At 41.5% G+C, this 18,165-nt stretch overlaps 1 protein-coding gene across 1 annotated transcript in view; it reads right to left on the bottom strand.

Moving 5' to 3' along the window:
* FRK (fyn related Src family tyrosine kinase) overlaps positions 1-18,165 on the bottom strand; it is a 134,961-nt gene that overhangs the window by 6,270 nt on the left and 110,526 nt on the right. Inside the window, exons 3-5 of the mRNA XM_004702196.2 lie at positions 12,914-13,077; positions 10,974-11,142; positions 5,502-5,660 (exon numbers count right to left, since the gene is read on the bottom strand). Coding sequence (XP_004702253.1) covers positions 5,502-5,660; positions 10,974-11,142; positions 12,914-13,077 — 492 coding nt within the window. The remainder of the gene's footprint in view (positions 1-5,501; positions 5,661-10,973; positions 11,143-12,913; positions 13,078-18,165) is intronic.

Raw genomic sequence — 18,165 nt, forward strand, 5'->3', positions numbered from 1 at the left:
TGAGAAACTGTATTAAAGGGCCGCGGCATTAGCAAGGTGGAGCACCACAGTGCTAAGGAGATAAATAGCTCATTGGAGGAGGGAAACAGGGTCACTCCCTGGGAGACATTGCAGCTGACAAGACACGTGGAGCCAGGCTAGTGCCCTGAGCTGAGGAAGCCTCATGGATACCCCTGCCAGCACAGGAGATGATCACAATGCCACTGGATCCACAAGACTTCCCAACCACTGGCATGTGATCTTCCTGCATTCGGCATCATTACATGTGTTTCGTGAGTCTGAGGAGGAGTTTATAGATTGGTATTGGACATATGGGCTAATATCAGACATATGGACTTGATCTAGACTGGGCTGGGATGTTTTCTTAATGTACAATTACTCTTTATATAAAGCTCTTTCTAATACACATCTGAGTGTCTCTATGAATTTGTTTCTCTAGTCTACCCAGACTAACACGGGTTGGGATCAAGATTCTCTAAATAAATTTGATTCCACACCCCAATCACCATCAATGTGTAAGGATCCTCACTTATCCATCCATGTATTTATTTAGTCAGTCACACATAAGCGGTCTACAGCTTCTGGGTGCCAGACATGGTTCTGGCACTAAAACAACAAATTCCTGCTGTGATGGAAGTCTATTTTCAAGGGTACTGGAAATACAATGAAGAACAAAAGGAAGGAAGGGAGTCAGACATCTTACGATGATTAGTAGAACGGAGAGAAAAAGGAAGCAGGGAAGCGTTAGATGAAGGGCCAACAGCAGGTGATTAAATATTAGAATGTAGAGGATTACCAGCGAAGGGCTCACCAAGATGTGATTATCTGAGTAAAGACTTCCAGAGAAAAAGAAAGTGAACTTTGTGGATAATAAGATGAAATTTTTCCAGACAGAGGCAAACCTATGCCTGGTAAAAATGAAGAGTAGCAAAAAGGGCCAGCATAACTTAGGAAAATGAGGGAAATTATGGGAGATGAGGTCAGATAGGGGGTGGAGGGCTGGGCCATCCAGGATCTGGGACCTTAGGGGTTAAAAACAGTTGGAAGTCATTAAAGATCGTGACTAAAAAAAAAAAATATTGAGGTGAGAGGGGACAGGACTGGATTTACACTTTCCCAGGATATTTCCAGCTACTGTACCGAGAGGAAACTGAAGGGAACCAAGTGAGGAAGTCATTTCATAATCCAGGGGAAAACTGATAGCAGCTTTGACTAAAATAAGAATGCGTTGTTGTTGTTAGCTGTCACTCAGGAGTCATTGTGACCCTACGCACAATGGAACAACATACTGCCTGGTCGGTCCCCAGCCCCATTCTCAGTGGCAGACCTGACCTCTGTGGTCTGTAGGGTTTCGCTGGCGGACTTTAGGAAGTTGATCTCCTGTTCTTTCTTTCTAATCCATCTCTCTGGACAACCTGCCCAGTGTCATAGTAGCAGGCAAGCCTCCACTGAGAGATGGGCAGGAGCATTGAGAAATAGTGGAGAAATAGCAGTATTGTTGTGAAGGCATGAGAAGAAGGTGTCTGGTCGGTGAGACATGGAATATGAAGAAAAAGTGGGAATGACTTCCAGATGGCTAAGCATTACCAGTATCAAGAAAATCCAATAAGAAGAGCATATGTTAGGGGAACAATCAAAGAGATCCATTTAAGAAGGTCATTTTGAAATAGCTATGTGTGTGGTGTGTTGGGCAGTGGGCTGCTAACTGTAAGGCTGGTAGTTCAAACCCAGCAGCCACTATTCACAGACATTTACTGTACTCTCTCTTCAAGCCCTTCAGAAGTTGGTCATTTTCTACTCTCTTTTACAGGATCCCACACAATAGAAAGTGTGCAGCTGTTCTCTTCTGTCACTTCTAGTCAGAGGCCTGCAGTGATTCACACTGTTTCCTGCTGCCAAGATGATCAAGGGAGCAGACCCCTGGAACGCACTGTACTGGACACGTAGCACGAAGAAGAACCGAATGCTTCTGAGAAGCCTCTGATGTGTCAGAGCTAATATAGCATCACTACACTATTGAGATGAATACAATAGTGAAGTCGAAAAGGTGAAAAAGCGGTTGCAGGTAGAAGTCTGAAGGAAGTCAGGGATACAATTTGTGGCGTCATCAATCGTCGAGTAATGAGACAGAATAAGATTAGCTCGCGGCCTCGTGAAGCCACACATGTCCCAGGGACGCAAGGCAATGGAGAGCTCTGGGAGATGAGGAAAACCACGCAACCGAGAAACCCAGCAAGAAGGAAGGAGGCAGATGCACTGACTGAAGGGCCTGGAAGCCAAGTGAATCCAAGGTGGCCAAGAGGTTTGGAGGGCCGAATTGACAGCTAGAATAAAAAACGGGAATATGTTGAGTGACCTCAAAAAGGTATTTTTGTGAGAGATGACCTACAATCTTTTTTTGCTTCCTTCATTCTTAAGAATACAGCAAATGGGTCAATCGCTGAGGTTGGTCTTTCTGCAGCATTAATCTTTGCTGACATGGCCTCTTTAAAGTGTTAAAAAAGCAAACAATGTCACAGGAAGAACACGAGGTACTCCTGAACCCAGCCATGGTATGTTCAATTGCTTCATATGCATGGGGAAGCTGGACAACAAATAAGGAAGCCAAAGAATAATTGATACATTTGAATTGTGCTGTTGAAGAAATTGAATATATCATGCATCATTGTGCTCATTATGAACTTGTACATGGACCAAGAGATACTTGTACGAACAAATCAAGAGAATACTTTTATTTGGTTTAAAATCAGGAAAAGTGTGTGAAGGAGCCATGAAAGGAGGACCGTGTCTCCTGTCGCGTATCTGTTTAGGACAGTTCGCAAACGGCTGTCCTAGCTTGTTCTTGGAAACTGCTTCCTTTTCTCCCTGGCAACTTGCACTCGAGCACAGGGTGTCCTTCAGCTGCAGACAGTAAGGAATTTGGGGAACATCTGCATACAGGGTTCCCTGGGAGCAGTAAAGAAGAGCAGTACAGGCTGAGATAGGGAACTCTGTCGAGGCTATGTGAAATTCAGGCATGGGAACAGGGAGCACATCTAGGAACTCTGCCAGTATTGATGCTTTAAAACTAAAAAGCTGTGCTCCTTCGAGCCTGCAGTCTTGTACCGTCTCTGTGTGTGTGTCTGTTTTATTCCATCTCTGTGTGTCTGTGCTGCAGTCTTGTATCATACGTGTGTGTCTATTTTGTGCTGCAGTCTTGTATTGTCTGTGTGTGTGTGTGTGTGTGTGTGTGTGTGTGTGTGTGTGTGTGTGAGAGTTCTGTTCTATGTTCATTTTCCCTGCTCGAGAAACTGCAACAAGTGTGTGTCAGGGTTGTATCCTATCCCCCTACTTGTTCAATCTTTATGCTGGGAAAATCATCAGAGAAGCTGCATTATATGAAGAAGAATGGATTGGAGGAAGGCTTAATAACAACCTGAGATATGCAGATGACAACCTGGCTTGCTGAAAATGAGGAGGACTTGAAGCACTTGCTGATGAAGATCAAAGAGTAGTCATCAGTATGTATTACTACTCAAAATAAGCTTATGAACACCAAAATCTTTACAACTGAACCAATAGATAACATCATGATAAAAATAGAAATATTTGAGGTTGTCAAGGATTTTATCTTGCTTGGATCCACAATCAATGCTCATGGAAGCAGCAGTCAAGAGATCAAAAGATAAATTGCATTAGGGAAGTCTGCTGCACAAGACCTCTTTTTTCTTTTTTTTTTTTTTAATCGAGAAGCAAGGATGTCACTTTGAGGACTAAGGTGCCCCTGACCCAAGCCATGGTAATTTTCATTGCCTCATATACATTTGACAGGTGGACATTGAATAAGTAAGACCATAGAAATATCAATGTGTTTGAATTGTCGTACTGGAGAAGAATATTTAAAGTACCCTGGACTGCTAAAAACAAACAAATTTTAAAAAACCAATCTGTATTGGAAGAAGTAAGGCTAGAGTGCTCCTGAGAGGCAAGGATAGCAAGACTTTGTCTTACGTGCTTTGGACAGGTTGTCAGGTGAGACCAGTTCTTGGAGAAGACATCATTCTTGGCAAAGTGGCAGGGAAAGAAAAAGAGGAAGGCTCCCAATGGGATGGACTGACACAGCGGCTGCATCAACGGGCTCAAGACCAGGGACCATGGTAAGGTGGGCACAGCGGCTGCATCAACAGGCTCAAGACCATGGTAAGGCGGACACAGCGGCTGCATCAACGGGCTCAAGACCAGGGACCATGGTAAGGCGGGCACAGTGGCTGCATCAACGGGCTCAAGACTAGGGACTATGGTAAGGCGGGCACAGGGTCAACCATGCCATGTTTGGTTCTATTGTAAGTAAGGTCCTGGACGAGATGAAACCAACATGATAACACCTAACAACAATAACAATCATAATCCTTGTGGGTAACTCATGTTTATAATGTTAAATGAGATGCCTGTATGCAACTGAGCTAGGTATATTTTTGTTTTAAATAGCATTTAACAATCACTACATTCTTTTTCATCATAATCCAGTGTGGTAATTTCATTTTACTAGCTTCATAAAACAGAAACCAAACCCACTACTTCAAGTATATTATGATTCATAGTGACTTTCTATAGAGTTTCTGAGGTTCTGTAAATCATATGGAAGCAACCTCATCTTTCTCCTTTGGAGAGAGTAGTGAGTTTGAACCACTGACCTTGCAGTTACCAGACCATCGCTTATCCAATAGAGAAACCAGGGATCCCTATCCTAAAATAGGAGCATACTCATCTATCTCAAATCTGTGTTCTGTTATTCTCACCTCTCTTTATCTCTATACATTCTATCAGAGTGCGCTCTGAGGTCTCAAGAAATAATAGAAAAGGTTTATGTTTCAGACACAAATTACTATGCCAACATTTTATCTAAATGATTTTGAACGTTTCATTTTATTTGTGTCATATTACTGTTTATTAAAATTTTGATTGGAATAACATGTTCTTATGTCTTCTCTGGCTGCATGAAACAGATATTACAATAAAGCAATAGTATCTTTCTGTTTCTTATTCTAATCTTCCCTAGGAGTGGAAGTGTTTTCAATATTTATCAGGGCATGCTGTTGAACGCAAACAGAAAAAATAACTGGGTGCCATTCCTCTACTTCCCTCAGGGTATTCCACAGCCCTGATTCTGGGCCATCGCAAGTATCGGCCCATGAATCAGCATGTCCAATTTCTTCCTGTAGGAAACAAAGCATCATGCAGTCTATCCATAATTCAATTTCCCACATTACACTTAAGTACGCTGATATGTCTATTGTGAACCATTTACTCTTCCACTACATAAATATTTTCCTCCCTTTGAGTACAAAGTATATAACCTATTAAAGAGCAATTGAGCCCTTCTATGGTAAGCCATCATTCTCACAGATATACCCATAGTAAATATCCTTTGGGTTAGAGAGAGCTTGCTAAATTGACATTTATAGGACTAGCTAAACTAAATTCCTCCTTTACCCCCTTCTTTTATACAGGCCTCAGCTTACTTTGGAGATATTCTTGCAGACTTCCATGTCTCATCAACTCTGTAATAATATAAATTGGATCTTCTAAAGTGCAAACAGCATAAAGCTGGATAAGCTTTGGATGTCTCAGATTCTTCATTATCTGCGCCTCCCTCAGGAAGTCATTTGGATCCATTGAACCTGAAACAAGAAGAGAGGGAAATCACTCCGTGTTACTGAGGCATCCTTATCCACACAGCAGCCTGCTGGGAATCACCGAGATTACTCCCTGCCTCAGTAAAACAAGAGCATGAGTGGCACAAATCTTCAGTGTTATCAAAGAAGAGAGTCAGCTTGGGGCAACCTAATAACTGAACATGTCGGTGCGTCGGGGGTGTGCAGTTTATGTGTGATGACCTGTAGGTGAGGAAAGGTTGACTCCAGTCCACATGAAAAATGAAGAAAAAGGGTGCAACTGACAGTCTAATTGCTAAAACAAGGCAGAACTCTTGCCAGCACAAGAAGAGGTTCTATTTGCACGAACAGGAGAGGGTCCGGGATTCTGTCGCCAGAGCTTTTGTGGTCTAGGGGCCATTCTTCAGCTGAACAGCTGACAGCAATTTTAAAGAAATGACCTTCGGCCATTTTTCTATCCCTAATTTTATAGGGCAAGACAATAAAGGTCAAGTAGAGGAGAGTTGAGGAGATCCCACAAAACTTAGTTGTTTCGTTAATTTTTAATGTTTAACCAAAAGCTGATATTGGATATGTTGTCCTATATTTAATCATCTTCTTCAGCAGATACTTAACTTGACCAAATGTTGAGAGAAACAGCATTGGACCTATGGAAGCCTCATCTACAATTAAATTGTAGTTGAGTAGCACAACCCTGACTCAGTATGAGAGGAACCAGACAGATAACATCAAGTGAATTCCGGGAAGCAAGAGGATCCCTGGGCTTTAGATTTTTTTTAAGTAAAATAAAAATCTGTCCATTGGTTTAGGATATGTTTCAGAGATGTTATTATAATGAAAAGAATATGCTCATTGCTTATCTAAATTCACTGTGGATCATGAAAATAGTATTACCACTCATGGCTAAAGAGACCACTCCCCTCACTATCCTCCCCAAGCTAAAGACCTTAACAAATGATATTGGACTTAAGCACAGGCAAACTCTGTTTTGCTAAGTGAGACTTGTTACTTGCTTGTTAATGCGGCATGAAAAGAGTTACATATGACCTACAGGTCATTTCACACTGGCAGTCTGCTCATTGAGAATCGAGAAATTCGGAAAGAACCCCCACATGATGGAGCTATGGATTCTGGATGAATCTCACTTCTGCTGTTTGCTCACTGTGTGATCTTGAACAGGTCAGAAAGCCTCTGTGGACTTCCCTTTCTTCATCTGTGTACATGATGACCAATAATCTTACTGAGAGCAGGAGATCAGAATTATAGCAATGCCTAGCACTTAAGTACCCAATGACCATCTATTATTTTAAAATTAATAGCATGCATACTGTGGTAAAATCAAACAGCTCAATTGCAATTACATATCTATGTATATGTATGAATATATATATATAATTTATAAAGGGACAGAAGGACAAGAACTTAATAAGGGCAAGGAGTTCAATGGTTCTATGATCTTCTCTATCATGTCTTTTTCAGAGCTTCTGCATTTTCTTCTCTATCATTAGTTTACTCTTCAAAAGTAGAGAGGCCTCATCTCATTTAAGACAATATGAAATGAAGAGTAAAATAGGCCCCTGAGCTACAGTAAAAGTCTTTGTTCCTGATTGTTACAATTGGTTGCACCTTTGGATCCCTTGATGAGATGGATTAACATGAAGGCTACGACTTGGCACAGGATGGGGCGGTGTTTCTTTCTGTAGTCCACAGGGTACCAATGTTGGAAGCAACTCGAGGACACTGAACAACAACAACGTAGTTAAAGATGGGACCCCCACCCTCCAAAATCAAGAATTTGATTTGTGAAGCGTCTAGTGATAGCAGCAACCATTATTAGCATTCCATTTATATTCAATATGTTTCTATGCTAATTCTTTGGGTGGCCATAGGATGCACAGACTGCAAGCCACTCAACTCATTCCCAAATGAAAGGACACTCAAGCGCGGATGTCACAGTGTGGACGTCTGCAGGTAAAGGCCACGCAGAGAATGCCTTAGTGGCCACACCAGTTACAGCAGATCAGCTTCGGAGAGCAAGGAAGATCCAATATCAGCTCACCAGTAATGCAACATTAAATATTAATTTTTGCCTGTCAAAGCGACTGTGGGAGTTTATTTCAGGCTCGTCTTTATTGTGTGGTAGTCTGCTAAGCAATAAATAGCTGCTAAGATTGATTAATGGCCCCAGTGAAGTGAAGACATTTAGCCAATCACCAAAGCTGTTTGCTGCTATTACACTGTAAATCAATAATAATTATTCCTGTTGGAGAGAAAACTACTGCGGCTTATTTTTTTTAATATAAGAAATCTTATTTTTGTTCTCTTGTGACCTCCAGAGGCCCTTCCTTAGAGAGCAATGCTCAGATGGATAGCTAGCTGCCTCTTTTCAGAAAAAGAATTATTAAATTGAACGCAAAATTCAATCTCAATTGTCACAACAAGATTACGACTTAAAAATAATATATACACACAGTGACACGGAAAACCTCAGGTGATGGAACAGATTGTCTTCCCCTGGAACGTGCACGTTTCCTTTGTTTTATCCCGGAGGGAGGTCTGGAAGCCAGGACAGAACTCCTGCGCCAGCACATTCGGCCTTCAGTGGACTGCGCCTGTCAGCAAGCCCATGGACGCTAGCTAGCATTTGTTCTGAAAGCACTGCCTGTACTTGATGTACACTAACTCAATTTGTCCTCATAAAACCCTCTGAAGTAAGAACTATTATCATTCCCATTTTTCAGGCGAGGAGATTCAGAAAGGTTAATCCATTGTCCAAAGTCACGGAGGACATACACAAGTTTCACATGGTTTATCGTACACCCAACTTCTTGTACTTAACTCCTACGCTAGGTTGGTGAAGTTGAAGTGGTGAAAGCATTCGCCCGCTAATTGGAAGATTGGTAGTTTGAACTCACCAGACGCCCAAGGAGATGAAGTTTTGTGGTCAGTTTCCCCAAAGATGACAGCTTTGGAAACCCTGTGGAACAGTTGAACTCTGCCCTATTGGTTCACGAGGAGTTGAAATGAACTTATGGGCAATGAGTGTGTCTTTTCAGTTTATTAATTTTTTTATTATGCAGCAGAGATTCCCAAACTTTCTCAGCTCTCCTATCTTTACATGACACCCCTAAGCCAAACCTAATACCTAACAGCTTTATTTATTAAGTGGTCATTTACAAAGAGCTTACCGAACCTTTGTGTCCTAAGAGGAAGACCCCCAACAGAACAGACTGACACAGTGGCTTCAACAATTGCCTCCGACATAAGAACAACTGGGAGGATGGTGGAGCGCAGGTAGTGTGCGTTCTGTTGTACGGAGTGTGCCTGTGAGTCAGGACCCACTCAATGGCACCTAACAACAATCCAACAGTCATGTAAAAGATAATACAGATCATCCAAAATACATTTCCTTTTAACCCAAATTAGTTACTAAAGAGACATATAAATCAACTGGTCCTCTGAAATCTTGGAATCAAACACCATGATTTTCAATTCTTGTAGCATCGATTTTTGGGTGGAATTTGCTTTTGATCACAGGAAGCCTTCAAACCCAGCTTGAACGAGGTGTGGTGCCATCTAAAGGAGTATAATGTGCCGGTATGTAAACGACCACATACTTACGTATCTGTGTGGTACTCCAGGTCTGTACCTCAAAGCTTCTGTGTGTCCCACAGCACCTCTGTGAATTGACTGTGGAGCCCCTGTCCACCTTGGCATATAGTTTGGGGATGATGGTGTTACACTAAACTGTTAGCCCACAGCAACCAAGTTCTATCACCCAGAGGCTTTCCTGACTTCTACAAATTCTGGGATAGGTAAATAATGGAGGCTCCCACAATATCATCTTCTGGCCTACAGTTATTACTCTTTCCTATATGATTTATAGGAGAGATTACTGTAGTATATTACTTCCAGGGGATGGGAGGTGAGAGTGATAAAAGTAGGTTCAAATCTCACTTTTCCAGTTACTGATTTCACAGTAATATAAATGATGATCAAAATAGTTTGTCTTACTGGTAAGATAGGAACTGAAAATCCAGGGAATCCAGGGCGGATGAGCCCTGCAGGACCAGTGGCGTGAGTGGCAAAACAGGGAGGGTAGAGGGAGAATGGGTAGAAAAGAGGGAACCGATTACAAGGAACTATATGTGACCTCCTCCCTGGGGGACAGACAACCGAAAAGTGGGTGAAGGGAGACGTCGGACAGGGCAAGATAGGACAAAATACCAATTTATAAACTATCAAGGGCTCATGAGGGAGGGGGGAGCGAGGAGGGAGGGGAAAAATGAGGACCTAATGTCGGGGGTTTAAGTGGAGAGAAAATGTTTTGAGAATGATGTACAAATGCGCTTTACACAATTGATGTGTGTATGGATTGCAATAACAGTTGTATGAGCCCCTAATAAAATGTTTCAAAAAAATAAAATTAAAAAAATAAATAAATAAATAAAAAGTAAATTTGGACAAAAAAAATAGTTTGTCTTGATTACTCTTCCACTAATGATCTAACTTAATCTTCATAATAACACTGCTAGATGGGTCTCCAGGTCACAGATGGCATAAACATTTTGCTCTGGGTGACTAAGCAGAATGTCTGCAGTTTGAATCCACTCCACCATGCTGTGGAAGAAAGACCTGGCAGGCAATCTGCTCTCATAAGATCACAGCTAGAAAGCCCTGTGGAATAAATTTCTACCCTGAAACACACTGGTGTGCAATGAGTTGGAATTGACCCTTTATTAATATCCTGTATTTATAAACTGAGTATAGGAGAGTTCAGGAATTTGCTCAAGATCCTATGAAAGGATCTTGGAAAGTTACTTAACTTCTATAAATCATCCGCTCCCATTTTTACAATGGTGGAACTAATGTCAGGCTGAATAAATATTGGTAAGAAATGTGCCCCAGGGAAAAGAAAGATAGAAGGAAAAGATGTCTCAATTTTCAAATCCGACTCCTTTTAGATGGATCATTTTCACCTCTAAACCATACCCCATGACTATTTGATAGTCATTCCCCAAATAACTCAATTAAGTAATTTTGAAAGGAGGCTGGGAAAGGAGGAGAACATTAGTGGATGGAATCCTAACCCAGATAAGAGATGCCATGCTGAAATCTTCAATTAGGGAATGGATCCAATTAAGTGTTTCTCTTTTCTAATCATTGGTATATAACGTCCTGTCCACAAGCGATGGTTATCAGGGGCCAGAGAGTGACCAGAACACAATGTAGTGCCAGTAACCCAAGTTTACAGTAGCAAGCTGAGCCCATCAAAAAGCAACATATACAATTTAACCTCTGAGATGCGTATACATATACCTGGTTTTAACGTTTTGACTGCTACTGGAGTGGTATTGTTCCATAGACCTTCCCACACTTCACCAAACTGACCGGATCCCAGTCGCTTCAGAAGCTGCACAGAGTTACGGTCTATCTCCCACTGGTCCACGGTTTTATAGGACAAATCAAAAGTGGTTGGGATTTGCACCTGTCTCAGAGAAAAATTACAATATTGTGAGTGGGGGGAAGAGTTCATTCTTGAAAATAGTGGCCTAGTTACTTTTCAAAGGAGAAACAATTTCGAAAAAAGCTAGATTTATTTTTTTTTTGAAACATTAACACATTTGTGAAAGAGTAGGCCTTTGTACCTCTGCAAACTCATTTGCCAACCCCTCTGCATGGCAGCTACTTTGCGATCCATCAGCCTCATCCCCACTGCCCTCCTCACGTGACTCTGGAATGCTTCCTCTCTGTGTCTCTGCCTAGCTAAATCCCCCAGATTCAAAACCCACCTCACCTACAAATCCTTCCCAAATTCTCGGCCCTGTAGCATTTAGTATTTGTAATATATACATTTTTAGCAACATTTCATCTTTTTCACATTTCTTCTTCGATTTGTTCATTCATTCAGTAAATAAATATGTTTTAGGTACCAACTAAGTACTATTTTATAAGCAATACAGGCAAAGCCCCTACCTGCCTAGACCTCACAAACCAGTTTGCCACCTACCTTTACATATTTATCTCATCTCCCCCACCAAACCTTAAGCATCTTGAGTGCACATGATATTTTTGTAAACTCTTTCCCCACTGGAATTCACCAATACTTGCGAATCTGAGTAATTTTAGGCTATAACATGCTATGAGGTAAGAAATTAGTCAGCATGATCTTACACATTCTTATAATCCAAGTTATGCATATTTACACCAAAGTCGTATAACCATTTGGCAGGATAAACTAATCAAAAAATGTCATACCTACTGGACAAAATTCTTCAGCTTCTTCTGGCCCATAAAATTCTGAGCAGACATCATTTGGAAGCTTTCCCTTATCTCTCAGGTATAAACCTCAAGGTTGGATATCCGACTAATGTATATGAAACAAGTTCTGATGAGGAGCTAGACTTGCTTATACTGTAATGCATTTCAGTAAAATATGCAAACAACTGAATAATGATACACTCAAAGCCCAGCTCACTGTCCCAGTCATTTCTGGCTCACAGAAACCCTGCAGTGCGGAGTCTTCAGGTAAGGAAAATGCACCCCGGTGTGTTTCTGAGATGGTAACTCTTTATCAATCTAGAAAGCTTCATCTTCTTTGCAGTGGAGTGACTATTGGTTTCAAACTGCTGACCTTGTTGTTGGAAGCCCAAATGGTAACTATTACTAATTCTATTAAATGTTATTTCTTCTTCCAAATATACCAGGTTTAAAAAAGTCAAGCCATTACTTTTCAAGAATAGTTATGACCTGGTAACTTCATATTAATATTCTTATAGAGCTAGTTATGAATTATATTCTTGCATCTTTCTTTTGCCTCCAGCCATATCATTAAGTGCTCTGACAGCAAAGTATCCTACTAAGAACCTATTATAAAGGATGCTTATCTGCTCTCTTCAGTGATTGTCTTAGGTCAGATGTTGCCAAACTTTCCATAAAGGACAAGACAGTAAATATTTTAGTCTTTGTAGACCATACAGTCTCTTCTGAAAGTAGCAAAGTACACCTCTGTGGCATGAAAGCAGTTCAACATCCTACATGAACAGATAAGTGTGGCTGTGATTTAGTAAAACACATATGCAAAGTGTGGGCCAATGTTGGCTCATAGGCCATAAGCTGTCTTGTACTGGCTTACACAATTAAATCCTTTTTCCTCTTATTTTTTCTTTTTTCCCCTCTCAAATAACTTATCACATGGCAAATGCTCCAATATATGAAAGCTTACAATAATAAATAAGCACAACTTTGATGAATTTTACCTTTAAGCATGGGTTTCCCAGTTTGACACACAGGCCGTCACTAGTCTTGGTGTAGTGGCTCACAAATTCATTCAATGTCGCAAAGGTTCTTCTTCGGGTAAGGAAAAAGCCTCCTTCATCCAGTCTTTTGATTCTGTAGTGTTTTACAACTCCTTCATCTAAAACTAGAAGCCAAAGTAGGTTCTGTTAATAGACTTCTTGCCAAAGGAGGGCAAGTTTATTTCTTCTTCTTTTTTTAAAAATCATTTTATTGGGGGCTCATAGAACTCTTATGAAATGCTATTTTTAATGCATGGAATCAAAGTTTCAGACAATTCTATTTATTTCTTACCTTTTTTCAAAAAGGATTTAAGAACATGTGACAGAAAAAAACTGGGAAATCATGACGAAGTAAATATAAGATAAAAATTAAGGAGCAACACTAGCACTAAAAAGCTCGTGTTTGTGAACCAGAATTAAAGGAGCCCTGGAAGCACAGTGGTTAGCGTGCTAGAATACTAATGGAAAGGTCAGGGACAGCCCAGCCACTGCTCCGCAGGATAAAGATGTGGCTGTCTGCTCTCACACAAATGTACAATCCCAGAAACGCTAGGGGGCAGTTCTACTCTGTGCTATCCAGTCCTGATGAGTTAGGATCAAGAGCAGTGAGTTTTCTTTTGGTTCGTTTGGCCTTTTGGTTAATACTTGATTAAAATAGGTCATAAAATTGACTTTATCATTTTAGCAACGCAGTGAAGGAAACGCAATCTATTGTATTAATCTGTAAAATAAAATCCAACCGGTCAATTTTCCTAACAGAGATGCCAGTCTTGGGTGCTGTCAACAATCAGAGAAGTTGCACACAGACTGATAGCGTAGTGCTCACGCACAGTTCAATAAAAGCTATTCTACCAGGCCTAAAGGGACACAATCCAAGTGCATCGCTTTCTGGCAGTGTTGCTTAATCCTAGGATCAAACCTGTACCATCGCAGGAATACATTTGGCTGGCTGTTTGTTTTGAGGAAAGCCCTCTTGTAATGGATATTGTGTTGGCTTTGCCTACCACCCAACATTGTCCCCTTTCCGATAGCAGCACCCCGGTTTTCTTTAGAAACATATTGGATATAGTGGAGGATGTTGTTACTAACCTGAGCTGAGGAAGCCACTCTCAGAGCATAAGAACCAGAAAGGAGACTGCAGGATTGATGGAAAATCACTCCCGGAAGACAGGAAGAGCCCCCACCACGCACATGCCCTTATTGCTGGGGAGGTGGAGCTCTGAGCAGACTCCCTTACTCCCAGACAAGAAGAATTTGCCTGAGAAGAGAGGCAACCCATTCAAAAGCAGTATCAGCCCCTGAAGAAGCTTGGCTTGCCAGCTACCAGGCCCAAATTTCCACTACCTTAGAGTCTTTTCAGGTAGAGAAGCTAATTAATTTGGGGGGGGCGGTGTTTAAATTAGTTTGAATTAGTTTTCCTGCATTTCCATTCAAAAGGATATTGATTAAAGCCTTCGTACCTATTGTATCACTTAGCAGAGCGATGGATAAATATCGAGCAGCATTTACCGGGAATGCAATCATTCTGAGTCTCTTGCTAAATATAAAATGCTGTGCTTCAATTATGAGTCAAGCAATGGTCTAATGAAAGGAAAGCCTATTGCGAAGAGAGCTCAACCCCCGTGTGGCAGTTTACTGAGGGCACGCCAATGGCTGGGACATGATTTTCCTAAGAAAATAATTGATATACACCAGAATGGCTCAAATGAAAAATAGCAAACAAGTATCAAGTGTTGGCAAGGAAGAAGAAAAACTGGAACTCTCTTGCATAGCCATGGAAGTGTAAATCTTTACAACCACTTTGGAAAATGGTTTGACATTATCTACTGAAGTTGAGCATGAGGACATACCTATAATAAAATCCCTACCTATTTCCCCCAGAAGAGTCTGTACAATATATCCACCAAAAGAATGCTTTCAGCAGCAGCATACTTTGCAAGAACCTAAATCTGGAAGTGCCAGAAGCCCTGGTGGTGTTCTCAGCTGCCAACTGGGCTGCTAACCTCAAAGTCAGCAGTTCAGAACCAGCAGCTGCACAGCAGGGCAGAGAGGGGAGTTTCAGTCTCAGAAACTCACGGAGACAGTTCTATCAGAGGGTCATTATGAGGCAGAAGTGACTCAATGGCAGCGCGTGTTTGGAAACTTAGAAGCAATTTAAATTGATTAATGGAACAATTCACAAATCCTGTATATTTGTCAGTGAAATCCTGCGCAGAATTGTGAAGAAGCAAACGTTAACTACACAGAACAGCATAGATGAATCTGAAAAGCACAGAAATATATCTGGATGTGGTAGTAAGATATTTGTATGTCAACTGGACACTCCTGGCTAGGGGTGTAGTCAGACCTGTCAATCAGGTCACCGCCTGATGCTGTCTCCTTGGGGACATAGGGTTCTCATAAGGAGGACTGGGGAGACCGCCTTTTCTTTCTGGCACTCTGCCTCCCTGCTTGCTGGGACTCTGGTGGCCACCCAGAGAGCTGCTAGCGCCCTGCCGTGTTTCCACCACTGACCTTGGATCCACATGATTTTACACCCACTGGACTGTGAGCTTCGTGGGTTCTGCATCACTGTATGGACTGTGTGAATTAATGAGGGAATTGTGGCCCGGTTTTGGACTTACGGACTTGAGTTGGACTGTGCTGGGATGCTTTCTTGACATATACTTCTTGTTATAAAGCTCGTTCGTATACATATCTGAGTGTATATGATTTGTGTACTGGATTTGCCTAATGCACTGGATAATTTAATCATTTAAGAGCAAGCAACGATTAGTATTAGAAGGCATTCGACTGTATAGGTCATAACAAACTCTGAATAAACTTGAGAAGAAAGGGAATTTCAGAACACCTCATTGTGTGCATGGGGAACTTGTCCATGGATCAGGAGGAAGTTGTCTGAACTGAACAAGAGAATACTGCATGGCTAAAAGTTAGGAAAGGTGTGTGTCAGGGTTGTATCCTCTCACTCATTCAATTTGTTTGCAAATCATCAGAGAAGCTGAATTATATGAAGACGAATGCTGCATCAGGATCGAAGGAAATTTATTAACAGCCTTGGGTACACAAATAACACAACTTGCTGGGGGTAAGGAGGACTTGAATCACTTGCTGATAAAAATGGATTACAATTCAAGGTAAAGAAAACCAAAATCCTCACAACTGGACCAGTATGTAACATCATGATAAATGAAGAAAAGATTGAAGTTGTCAAGGATTTCATCTTGCTTTCATCTACCATCAATGCCCATGCAAGCAGAAGTCAAGAGAACCAGTAACACGTTGCTTTGAGTAAATCTGCGGCACAAGATCTCTTTACAGTGTTGATAAGCAAGGATATTACTTTGAGAACTAAGGTGTGCTGACCAAAGACATGGCATTTTCAATTTCCCCACACATATGTGAACGTAGGGCACAAAATAAGAAAGCCTGAAGACGAATCAATGCATTTTAATTACGGTGCTGGTGAAGTATATTGAAAGTTTCACGGATTGCCAGAGGAATAAACAAATCCGTCTTATAAGAAGGACAGCCGGAATGCTTCTTAGCTATAAGGATGGTGAGGCTTCATCTTATCTACTTTGGACACACAATCAGGAGAGACCAGTCCCTGGAGAAGGACATCATGTTTGGTGAAGTAGATGGGGCAGCGAAGGAGAGGAAGGGTCTTGGCCGGAGGAACTGATACAATGGCTGTGAGAATGGGCCTAAACATAAGAACAAACGTGAAGATAGCACCGGACTGGGTGGCATTGTGTTCTATTGTACATAGGGTCACTATGAGTTGGCACAGCCATGATGGTGCCTAACAACAACAGCACTTGGTATTAGAAATCATCAGTGACTAGAGTATGGTAACATTATATTTCTTGTCGGGGTGCTGATTACTCTTGGGTGTGTTCACTTTATAATTAATGATCAAATGTACTCTTATAAATTCTGTACATTTGTTATGTGTTTTATGTACTCATTTTTAAAAATACTTTAAAAATCGGTCAGCTGCTCTGGTTCATGGGGAAATAAAAAAGCAAGTCCCCAGCATTCTACATCCTATCACATGTTAAATTTTTCAGTCTGGAGACATTTTTCTGTAACAATTATCACCTAGGACATCAAAAATTCTTAGTAAAGCACCCATGGAAATGGAACTTTAACAACAGTAGGTTTCTGGGAATTACAAAAATATCTACTTCAAAATATATATGAGTCCTTGTTATAAAAACAGAAAAATGACAGTGATTACCAATCAAAACTGAAGACTTACGGTGAACAAATTAGTTTGAAGGTAGCCTGGTTATAACAATAGCAACCCTTTAAATTGTATTCAGTGAGGATAACGTTCCTTTGCTCCCTGATGAAAGAGCCAGCAAAGCCTGTGACTTTTCTGCTCCTTTGGGGTATCGGATAGTCCCACTTCTGCTTCAAGTCATCAGCAGAGTCTCAGTTAAACCTTAGAAGGTCTAGCCCAAGGAGTTCACCCTAACGCTACTGGATTTAAAGCCTCTTCCGCAGAGCAGGCCTGCTTCAGATTAGAAGACACCAGAGGTAGAGGTGGGGAGTGGAGGCTTCTTTCTATTTTCTTCTCTAGAGCTATTCCCTCCTCCCCTTGCAGATGGGCTGGCTCCGAGTATTCAGAGCGGAGAAAGGAGAGACGAAGAAAAGTCTTATTTAGACCTGCTTCATAGTAGACCAGCTTTACATCCTCACCTAGACAGGTGTTTTGGCCAATCCATCTCTCACAGCTTCTCAGGCAGACCCTCCTTTTGAAACTCCAACAATGTAGGTGTTTCCATGGCTGAGAATTCCCCGCTCCCCCTCCCACTTCTGTCTACCCTCTCCCTTTAGAGCTTTCCTCATTCTCTGGAAGGACACTTTTGGGTAGAAACCCCCAATTCTCCAAGTCATCTATCTACAGTCCCAGGTGCTTTTGTTTATGTAGAAAACCCACTTATGGTCCTGAGACACGATGTAACACATCCCTTACCCTGACCATCACAGGAGTGAACAGGTTAAGGTTTTAAGCATCTCTACCCTATTCCCACAGGCTGTTTTAGCCTTCTCCACCTCCATAGGCCCCAGTGCTCCCATCTCCCGAACTGCCAGGGCAGAGAGTACGTTTTTAGGGCAGTCCTTCTTTAAGCACCTTTTCACCAGCCTTGGGATCACACTCCTCCTCCTCCTCCTCCTCCTCCTCCTCCTCCTCCTCCTCCTTG

This window comes from Echinops telfairi, unplaced genomic scaffold, assembly GCF_000313985.2.
Source record: "Echinops telfairi isolate 266 unplaced genomic scaffold, ASM31398v2 ScPeMD7_3533;HRSCAF=4204_0, whole genome shotgun sequence".
NCBI classification, from domain to species: Eukaryota; Metazoa; Chordata; class Mammalia; order Afrosoricida; family Tenrecidae; genus Echinops; species Echinops telfairi.